The sequence below is a fragment of the Amborella trichopoda genome, chromosome 12 (assembly GCF_054954075.1).
Source record: "Amborella trichopoda isolate Santa Cruz 75 chromosome 12, AtrichopodaSantaCruz75HAP2 v2.0, whole genome shotgun sequence".
NCBI lineage: Eukaryota > Viridiplantae > Streptophyta > Magnoliopsida > Amborellales > Amborellaceae > Amborella > Amborella trichopoda.
Window position 1 is genome coordinate 40,773,821 of NC_142347.1, and position 11,841 is coordinate 40,785,661.

General features: G+C 37.9%; 1 protein-coding gene across 1 annotated transcript; it reads right to left on the reverse strand.

Moving 5' to 3' along the window:
* Positions 1–273: 273 nt before the first annotated feature.
* Positions 274–3,058, reverse strand: LOC18446995 (exocyst complex component EXO70I). Its single transcript, XM_006857097.4, has one exon. The coding sequence runs from the start codon at positions 2,486–2,488 to the stop codon at positions 452–454; it is 2,037 nt and encodes a 678-aa protein (XP_006857159.2). The 5' UTR covers positions 2,489–3,058; the 3' UTR covers positions 274–451.
* Between the last annotated feature and the right edge of the window lie 8,783 nt (positions 3,059–11,841).

Sequence of the window (11,841 nt, forward strand, 5' to 3'; positions counted from 1 at the left end):
CTTATAAAAACTAGGACCTGGGAGCAAAATATGACCCAAGGGTCAGGCCTCAGGCTCAACTTGGGCCAGCCCAGCCAGTTTGCCAAGATTTCCGAACAACGTCTTAGTGGCTAAGTCACGCTCTCAATGCCACTGCTTGCTCACACTCAAATTTTGAACATCTCGGTCACCAAACTGATTCGGGGTGGGTTCAAAAGTTCATGATTTTACCAAGAACTGGTGCAATTGTCTGTTAATGATATACAGTCACCAACCATGTTTGCTGGTCTTATCTCTCTCAACTACTCTCTTATTTAGCTTCTTTGACAGATCCATATACATAAGCAACAGAAAGTACTTTCCAAGAAGGAAAAGATAAAGCAAGAACCAAACACATGAAACACAGAAACAAGAGAGGGAATACCAAAACCATACAGAACATTTCTAAAACCCTGTCCCAATTCCTTCCTTTTCAGCCCCCTGCTTTCCCTACAAACAACCGCCCCAACCTCCTCTCAATGGAACCAGGAGTGGGAAAACCCTTGGTTTCCTCCACATTTTCTACCACCCCACCATATCTTCTCTTATAGTCCTCATAGGCCGGCACCACAAGCTTCACAATAGACCCCTTAATTTGCTCCCTCAGGTCTACATCTGGGACATTGTACCCATACTTCTTATGCCTCTCATAACATATTTCAAAGCTCTTTAAAAAGGCCTTCAAATTCTCTCTCATTAGAGCCTCAATTTCTCCCTTGTCATTGTAGTTTTCCTCTTTCAACTCCTCTCCTTCTAAATAAGCCACTGCTGACCCCCATGCATTCTCTTGATAGGAGTAAGCAGCCATCTCAGCTGCTGCCTTGAACTTCTCTCTGAGCCATGGCTCACCCAAAAGCCTCCCCAACTCTGTGTTTCTAGCCCTCATGTATACATACCAATGCGCGTTCATCGAGAAAATCCACGACAGAATCCGGTCTCTGTAAGAGGATTTCTTTCCATCAATGTACCTCTTCATTGCCTCCATAACATTCATGATTGCATCTTTTAACAGAGATTCTTCAGTGGCAGGCTTCGATAGGACACCCGATTTCCAAATTTGCTCTGTTTTGAGTGCCTTTGCCATGGCCGAGCTATAACCTTCGCTCGTTAAAGTTTTTAGGTAATTTACAGAGTAACGTATGAGTTTTGTGACTGCTCCATCGGAAGGAGGCACCCCGTCTTGTAGACCTTCAACGTGGAGGCCGAACTCATAAAACACTTTGCAGGAAGCATGGACAAGAAGTTTTTGCAGTTCCCTAAGTCTTGCACATATATCAATCCCTGCTTCTCCTTCAAATATATCAGCCACTTCCGGCTTGAGCCTCTCTGTTGACTCATACATGTCAAGAAGCTTGAAGAGTTTTTGTGGTTCCTTGCTGCTCCTCGCTACCCCTTCTCCAAACCTAAAGAAGACAGCCATGATCTTATCAGCGATCTTCACGAAGCACTCAGGCCACATAGAGCCCTCCATTATGTTATTGAATACTTGTTGACATAGCTTCTTCTCTGACTCAAACACTGTTTTAAGAGCAAGCTCGAAATGTTGAATCCATAGAGAAATTGCGGTTTCGAGCTTCTTCCAAGCCATTAAGTCAATATCTTCCGGTGCATACGTCTTGAGATAATCTGGGTTCAATTGCATCAAGGCTTTTGCCGCTCTCTTATAACGGATCTTCACATAGATGTCGATGCAGATGTCCAGGCAATCGTTAACGGAGAGTGTCTCGGTAATTCTTCTCAATACTTCGACTTGCAATTCTGACCCCAAATCCTTCCTATCCTGGTCTCCTTCTTCTGTGATTTTGAGCTTCAATTGATCCAGAATTTTCTCATAGTCATATTGCAAACTCAAAAGTGTCTCATCAAGTAACCCATCATAATTCATGGTGTCAATTTCATTCTCATACACAGCCTTAAGTGTCTCTAGAGCATCCTTGAGGCGATTGATGCGATAATTATCAGTGGCTCTTGTCCTACTGAGGAACTCAACAACCTCTTGTAGCCGTTGGATTGCCGGCTCACAATCTGTGGTGAGCAATTGAAGCGTATAATGCAATTCATCGATGATTTGTAACAATTGCAATATTTGATTGAGGTGATCATCTGAGACTGGGTTCGAGGGGTTGGCTGATTTCAAGACAGGATCAACGGTAGAACTGGGATTTGGGTTTGGGGTCTTTGACAACTTGGTTTGGAGATTCTCGGCAATCCGAAAGGTTTCGAGGACCTTTGTGGCTGGAGAGATGGCTCGATCAATGCGAGTGTCCAAGGCTTTGGTGGCCATTGCAATGGACTGTAAAGGGGCAATGACCCTTCTTGTTGTAGAGATGGTTTGTGTTATGGTAGTCAAACGCATCTCCATTTTGGTTAAGCTCAAATCCATGGAATTTGAGGCTTGGAGAATATCAAGAAGGTCGGATTTTGCACGAAATAGCTTCAAAGACATGGGGTCTTCATCATATGGCTCCATCACTCTTAAGTATGAAGAAATATGGTGGAAATTCTGTGTTTTATTTATGCTCACAAACTTTTCAAACCACTGAAACTCTTGACGAAATTATGCAAAAATGGAAAATCATGGAAAATGAAGTTTGGTGTTTGTTGTGAAATACTATGGGGCAAAAACCAAGAGATCCTTTATTCAAAATATTATATAATGTTGTAAAAATCTGTGAAAAACTCAAGAAAAAAAGGGTATTAGCTACTCTTTAGACACAGAGAGAGAGAGAGAGAGAGTTTGAAACCCTAATTACCATTGTATTATGTGCTCATCACAACTACACCTGGATTATCTGCAACCTGTCATAGAATTTTGAGAGAAAAACTAGCAAAAATTTAGCTTAACACTTAATCAAAAATCAAAACCAGCGTACATAACCATTCGTTTACACCATAAGTAACAAATTTCTCTCTCGTTCATTTCATTGCATTGGATAATTAAATGCGTGGCTTTGGTTTTCACGGAAATAAAAATAAAAATAGAAAAAGAATAATGACAAAGGGGAATATGAAGAATAGCTGTGTTTATGAAGGATGAAATAGAAAAAGAATAATGACAAAGGGGAATATGAAGAATAGCTGTGTTTATGGAGGATGAAGACAATAGGAAAATACCAAGATGAAAGACGTTACAAAAACAAAAGGCTTTCTAATATTAAACTAACTTAATAGAGGGAGGACGATGTTTTTTTTGTTTGAAGTGTGAGGCCAGTATAAGGTGCTAGGAGTGGCAGTGGAGACTCGGACCGACCTGGGACCCGAGGAGTAGGCATGTTCCAGGTCTGGGTACACATCCAAAAATTGGACCCGGTGGGTCGCGTTTGGGTCTAAATCTTGGACTCAAACACTATGGTCCGGGTCTAATAATATTTTTTGGGTCCCAATATATGAAAGAAAATGGTTTGATAGGGCTGCAACCCTATCAAAAAAAGCAAAGCCTCACCTTATAATTAGTCAAAAATTGCAATTCAAGTGTTGGAAAACATCTAAATCGATCATCTCAGCTTGAACATGATGGTTGTGAAAAAAATTAGGATTTCAAATTCTAAAAATAATGTCTTTCAAGCAACAAATCATCGAGATGGTCCATTTTTTCATAAAAACAAGTGTTCACAAATCCACAAGATTTATACCCTTTTTTAGTTTCAAATTTTATTGTCGGTATTGGAAAGTGATTTTAAAGTCATCATAGAGATTTCTAAGGCCGAAAGTACTATCCAGATGAGGATTTTGAGGTGAGGCTTTATTTAGTTTTCATAAAGAGTAGGCCACATAGAAATTTCATCCACATATGAAATATATTTAAATATAGTTAAAGGGTACGGTTTCTATAAGGTTGCAACCTTAAACAATCCAATTAAGGCGCACCTCCAAATTTTATCATAACATGTAATTTTGTTGTAAAAAAATCTTAAGATTATCTTAAAATCTATTTTCATATCTAATTAGAAAATTTTAACTCCAAAAATAGTTAAAATCAAGGAGATCTATAAACATATGAAAATTTTGAAAATGGATGGCCTAGATAATGTGTTGCAAGATGCACTATTTCTGAGACTCAATTTTATTTTATTTTTTATATTCATACATCTCGATGTCGAGATGATCAAATAGAGTGTTTTTCAACATTAAAACAACCTTTCCGGTAGATTTTTTGAGTTGTATTATAATTCTACATTTTAAGGTTGGAACCTTATATAAACTTTTCCCATAGTTAAATACATAGCTATTTTAATTTTGGGAAAAGTTTATATGGAGCCGAGGCTCTAAACAATCAAATAAGAGCCTATCTCAAAATTTTCACTAGAAGAGGTTGTTTTGATTCCCAAATATCCTCAAATTGATCATCTCGACATGAAGATACATGGACACGAGAGAAAATTGGATTTCAAGTTTTCGAAATAATGTATTTTGTAACGCATTTTTGGACCGTCAATTTTCAAAAATTTCAAGTTCTCACAGATCTGTCGATCTACACTATCTTGAAGCATTAAACTTTCTTTATTTATAAAATAAGCTTGAAAATACACTTTAAGGCTATCACATAGATTTCCGGTATTGAAACCACATTTCTCGAAACTATTTGAAGGTAGGCTCTAATTTGATGGTTTAGAACCTAGGCTCTATGCAAACCGCACCCTATAATTTTTGGGTCGGGTCTAGGTCCTACACTATATTTTTTGGTCCAGATCCCTTATCATTTTCTCTGGTTTGTATCCGGGTCCGACCCGACCCGTCCCGTTGCCACCCTCATAGCGCAAAGTGAACTTCAAAAACTTTGTGGGAAGACATAGTTCTGGTGATGAGAGACCTGGCTGTTGGCCTTTACTTGCGAAATATAGGTCCAGGAAAGTCAGGCTCAAAAGTCATCCAAACCGTTCGGCCAATGAGCATGCGATATGGGTCGAAGCAGATTAGAGTCCTAACCGCCTGCCTATGAGTATGGGATATGGGTTTGGGCAAGTTAGGCTAAAAAAGAGTCTTGACCACCGGCCTATGAACCCTTTGTGATGAATGAATCATTTGAATGATCAAAGACCTTGACCTCAGGAGAAGAAGTTGCCGCCATATGTTTAATGGGGTACTAAACCTACGCATGTTTTCGTGTAATTCATTTGGTGCATGGACTTCTTCGAATTGATGCTTACTGCCGTTCGCTAATGCACTCGGTCTGGGAGGATTTGCAGCCATGCGAGAGCTTATCCCTCGCATCCACGGGAACATCGATTTGTCGCTGCTTCTCGCGATAAGTCAGAGCGACTTGAAGGGGGGGACTGCTGCCCATTGCAACATTCACTTCCCTTCGAATCAACTTTCTCCAGCGACGTGTTTAGATTGTGCGAAAATACGCCCAATTGATGGTGCTGGAAATGCACATCGCACCGTGATAGTTCTTACCAAGAAGGATAAAGGCAGCCATATGGTAGCCCTTACCAAGAAGGATAACGCCAAGGCAGCCATATTTGTAGCCCTTTTTGATGACCTATGTAAAAACACAGAGGACTGATTGTCAATCAAAGTAAAGAGAGAGAGAGACTATCGTGAAGCTCAATTCTAGAGAGAGAAAATGCTGTTTTCCCTAGACTCTAGGTGAACCCCTCCCCAGTGGAGTCGCTATAGATTTGGTCCCTCCAGAAGTGTGCTAGTAGGAAATGCTTAAGTTACTATGATTCGAAGTTAGAAAAACAACTAGAGAACGAACACAAACGGGGCCAAATTCTCCCTTATGTTTCATATCATGAAAACAATAGTATTTTTTACATATATACCGGCTGCATGAGGAGTTCCAAGGACTTACAATCCCTGTTAAAAATTACATCAACCTGCAATGCAAGGTCTTTGTATCAACAACTTTTCTCTCTCTTTATCAGATTTCTTTACTACAGATTAGATAATGGTAATATCATAGGCCTATCTCTTGACCGATGGTGAATGAGTAGTCACCTCTCTTGTCTCTCTATCTCTTTATCACGCACAAAAATGTGGATGGGGAGTGTACTAATTTTGTCCTCTCCTTCTGCCTTTCTCTCGTTGAGAAGTGGAGTTTATATAAACTTCATGAAATGATAAGGATGAATATCAATCAAGCTTGTCCAAATCTTTGATCATTATACCTATAACTCACAAGTTGGTTCAAAATGATAAACATACATCTTTGTTTGAATTTGCAAATGCTTCCAGGTAGCTTTGATGATAATTATGTCCTTGTTTAGACTTGATCTTGTCCGATATTTGAATTTGAGTGCGCAACTGCTAAGATTCATCGTGATATTGCATGAGAAAACCAAAGAAATTGGTTATTCCTTACCCGTCATAAGGTCAGTCTACATAACAAAATTGACATGTCTATATTATCTTCTGCCTCTTTCTGATGACGAATCCATTTACCATGAAATTTGGAGTGACGTTAGAGGGCTCAAAGGCAAACACAATGGTTCAAGCCTCACTTCAAATGGATCAAGAAATAGAGAGATATGGCTCATCCAATTGAACCCATTTTTTCTGCAAATTACACCAAGATATATAAGGATTATGGGTATAACCGATTTCACCACAGGGACTTATTGAATACAAATGATGGGTTAGGCCATCTCCAAATGACTTGAAACTTTGGACGAGGGATATAACACCTCAAATATGATTTTTCAAGATTTTCGGATCAATCCCCAAAATATCAAGTTTGGTGTTACCAATCAAGGCATATCTTGACCGCCGATGAATACGAATAACGGGTTAATACAACTCTGAATGATGTGAAACTTCAATATGATGATATAATGCCTCAAATATTATTTTTCAAGACTTTTAGATAAATCCCCGAAATATCAAGTTTGGAGTTGTCAGTCAATGCATATCTTGACTGCCGGTGAATAGGGCTAATAGACTAAATGATGCCCAACTTGCATGATTTTTGGAGTAGAGATATATGAGGCCTCATTGAATATATTTTTAAGGATATACATCATTGTGATATCATATGGTGAGGTTTCCTTATGCTCCCTTTGACAAAACACTCCTTTGTTGGCAAACGACGGATTCAAAAGACATATCGTACTGCATCAAAGTCTTTCGATATCATGTGGAGAGGTGTATTATGATATCGGGATTGTATGTATCCCAGAGCTTGTCTCAAACTAAGATGGCTTGATGATCTCTTATAATCAATCATTAGCCAAAATGCACATATGTGACCGACGAAGGATGTGAAAGTGTCTCGTACCTTTTTTAAACTCTTTTAATATCATGTGGAGAGACATATCATGTATATGTATTCCAGATTCTATCTCAAATTAATATGGTTTGATTACTACCCAAGATATATGAGTTGATCGACGACCAGGACTCTTAAGGCATATTGGGGTCTTTATATGACGAGTCCCAGACATATCATACTCCATATATCACATCAAGAGCAAATCTTTGCAAATATCTTCAAGAACCATATCCATTGGTTTGCTTAGTTATCCACCATCTGCCAAGATATTAATCTGGTGTCCGTTCAACACTTATCTCATGGTCACACCCTCAGGCTCATCAATGCATCCCTCAAAGTGTATTCAGCCTTGTATGATGACTAAAAATATTCCCAACACTATGGTGCCTCCTTTAGATTGAGAGGTTGGTTTCTCGTAGAAAAGTGATTCCCATGGAGATTTTAGGTGGTTCCCCTTTTAATGAGAGAAAATCTCGATTGATATCAATGGTATCTTCCAAGACAGTGGTTTAGTTGTAGAATAAAATTGAGATATCAATGGCGGTGCCGGTCGCGAGAGCAGGTCTAAAATGCTTTGCTCGACTGGGTTTTATTGAGGGTTAACTATATAACTTTATGTCCCTAAATATATGATGCAACTTTTATTGGTATAGTGAATTTTAGTCTGTCATGCTCGTAAATGTAGCCCTTTTGGGTGAACCACATAAATCTTTGTGTTCTCGTGATATGTATATTTTATGATTTATTTAATGTATTATGACTAATACTCTCGCCCAATGGTTTAAAAAGAGGATCGGTGACCTGGATCGGGCACCTCAAAAACCGATCCGGATCGGTGAATCGGCGATTTGGATCGGGGAATCGACTGAATCGGTCGGATTAAAGCTTCAAAAAAATCCAAAAAAATTATTAAAATTTATTATAAATGTTTTTTTTAGGAATCCAATAAAAAATGAGGGTACTACATTATTAACTTTCATTTTTTTTTATTAATTTGTAAATATTGAGATGTTCTTTTCCTGTATAAACTTATTTTAGCTATTAAATTTGCATCACATAAAAGAAAAATCATAGAATTATCATGGATAAAATATATAATTATATATGGACTATTATAAAGAGTAGACTAATCAATGAAAGAATGGCCATTAAAATCTCGTTTTGGCGAAAAATCCTAACCCGCTAAAAAAACCCAAACTATTACAGTCTAACTAACTATAATCCAAAATTATTACAACCTCACTAATTATAATATTATATACTGAAATTATAATTATTAGTTTACATTTTATAATTATTTTATTAGACAAATAATAACAAATTAAAAATATTTTATAATATTATCTAATTTAAAATGTATTATTGACAAATGTAAGAAAAATAGTACATTACATGATTTATAATGTAAAAATTCATAAATAAAATAAAAGATTTGGTTATCAATATAAAAATTAATAAAATACGTACAAATTTTGGAAATAACACTTCAATTTTTTAAAAATTTATTTTTTTAGGTTTCTATAATAAATTTAGTAAAAGAGATTGTTAGTAGAAAGATGGAGATTTCAAATAGAATAAACTTTTTATTTTTATTTTTTTTATACCTTTCATATTATTTACAAAAATAATTATACCACTATATACAACAAAAATTAACTATTATATAAAAAATTAATTTTTTTATTTTTCATTTTTTTATGTCTTTTATATTATTTACAAAAATATTTATATTTATACCAACCACTATATACACAACAAAAATATTTATATTTATACCAACCACTATATATACAGCAAAAATGCAACACATGCCCAAGGGGATTCGAATACAACAAAAATATTTATATTTATACCAACCACTATATACACAACAAAAATACAACACATGCCCAAGGGGATTCGAATGCAACACATGCCCAAGGGGATTCGACCTTGGGACCTCAAGTAAAAAATTCAAAGTCATAACCATCAAGCCATCTAACTACATATGATTATAAATTGTTGATTAATAGGCTATATGTACATTTCGTTTTCATTTAATGATGTTTGAGAATTATCTCACATCAAAAGATGGTATTCAATTTGGTATATAAATACCTATGCAATATGAATTATAAGATGTGTGCAAAATATTAGGGCAACCTCACACGTGCATTTGGATACACGTGTGCACGCGTGAGTGTGCATGAGGCACGCTCGCACGTGTGCTTGGACACACGTGTGCACGCGTGAGTGCGTGGGGTACCCTCATACGTGCGCTTGGACACACGTGTGCACGTGTGAGTGTGCGTGGGGCATGCTCGAACATGCGCTTGGACACACGTGTGCACGTGTGAGTGTGTGTGGGGCATGCTCGCACATGCGCTCGAACACATGGCACGCTTGGATACACGTGTGCACGCGTAAGTGTGCGTGGGGCACGCTCGCACGTGTGCTTGGACACACGTGTGCACGCGTGAGTGCGTGGGGCACATGTGTGCACGTGTGAGTGTGCGTGGGGCACGCTCGAATGTGCGCTTGGACACACGTGTGCACATGTGAGTGTGTGTGGGGCATGCTCGCACATGCGCTTGGACACACATGTGTACGTGTGAGTGTGTGTGAGGCACGCTCGCACGTGTGCTCGAACACACGTGTACGCGTGTGATTGTGAGTGGGGTACGCTCGCACGTGTGTATCATGCGTTATGTGTGTGAACCGGGCTGAGCCAGATAGAATCGGATGGGGACCGGCGGTTCCACTCTAGAACCGGGCGGTTCCTAGTTTTTGGTTAGAACCGGCACGGGCACATGTGTTTCCGAGTCGAATCGAGCGAGTCCGGTTCGACTCGTCTTTTTTTAAAACACTGCTCTCGCCTATTTTGTTTCAAGCTGAATAAGGACACGTTCTTAGTGGGATCCAACTTTTGGGATTCCTATTTCCGTATTTAAGAGAGTTATTAAATCCTAACAAGTGGTATCAGAGTGCATGGTTCGATACATGGCTAGTGTTTGTGCACTCGGTTGAAAAAAAACACATGGAAAAGTATGCGACTCTTTTATTTGAGGTGGAGAAATATGATGGCAAGCACAAACTTTCCAATTAAATGTTGGCATGGTACGGGGGTGATTTTGATATCAAGGTGGAAATTATTGGATATGATATCCAACACCACCCAACAAAAAAAAATCTCATATTATGTGGGATCGAGATTGATATTGATAAGTTTCCTAAATAAAATAGAAATCCAAAAAGATTAGGACTCTTAAATATATCTCTTGGTTTATTAGATATATGTAACATCTATGGGAAGCTTTTTATTTAGTCTAAATTCCTAATATTATATATATGGAATGAAATATGAAAGAATAAGTGTGCCATATTTGGATCACTATATAGGAAATATCTCTTCCTATAAAGAGAGAGAGGTATGGGCCTCATAGGCATGAGGGGTGGTCTCTCCCTAGAGAGAAGAGAGCTTCATATAAAAAGAAACACTATTATAGTGAGATTTGGGCAGTTTTTCCTTTTAGTTACATAAAGTCTTCATTGCTCTCAACAGTTTCTTCTCAAACAGTAGTTTGGCTGTGGAATAGAGATAAGAGCGAGCATATGTTTTGTGACTTATTTCTTGTATTATGGTTCGTACTCTCGCCTCTTTCATTTTTAATTGGATAAGTACATGTTCCGATCCAACTTTTAGGATTCCTGTTTCTACATCTAAAAAGGCTATTAACTCCTAACATAAATTTCTTGGGAGTTGGCATCAAAGTTAAGCTACACATCCTGCAAGTTGGCGAATCTATCGACTAGTCCGGGTGGCTTTGGGGAGGCTTGATTTTACGATCTCTCCTAGATTGATTTAAATGATATGGACATGAATTCATCCCTAAGTCCCTGACTAAAGCCCATTAAAGAAAGCATCCATGATCTTAGGTTTGACGTATTGCGGGTTGGTTGAGAGAGAGACTTTGTTCTTTTTACCTCTAGTCTAAAAGCAGCTTCGCCTAGTGTAGCCAATGCGAAGCAAGCCTGCTCTGATCTGGAAGCAGGAAACTTTCCTGTTGTTTCCAATTCGACCTTGCTAGTGGAGTGCATAAGCACAGAGCGAACCAGCTGTGAACCGCCAGCCCCTTCAATCCACAATTGAAGGGGAGGAGCTGCATGTCTACTCGCAAATGTTCGTTGAAGAAATGGCATATGCAAGCTTATTGAGAAAGAGCAAAAAGGGAGGAGCTATCAGAATTAGTAAAGCCCAATGTAAGAAAAATCAGGTGGCCCGGTTAATCGGAATCGACCGCTTTTGGTGAACCGGCTATGTATTTTTAAAAAGATTAAAAAATATATATATAACCCCAAAAACATAGGACATTTTATTTGTAATGTTTTTTTTAATGTTTTTTTTTCATTTTGACGAAGATTATAAATTGTTTTGGCTATTAAAACCTTTTTACATTTTTCTATCTTTTTTTAAAAAAATCAAAAATATCCTGATCATTCTTTAAAGGGTGTGGTTTCCATAAGGTTGCAACCTTGAACAATCCAATTAAGGCACACCTTTCAAATTTTATCGTAAGATATAACTTTGATGTAAAATATACTTAAGATTATCTCAAAATCTATTTTCATAT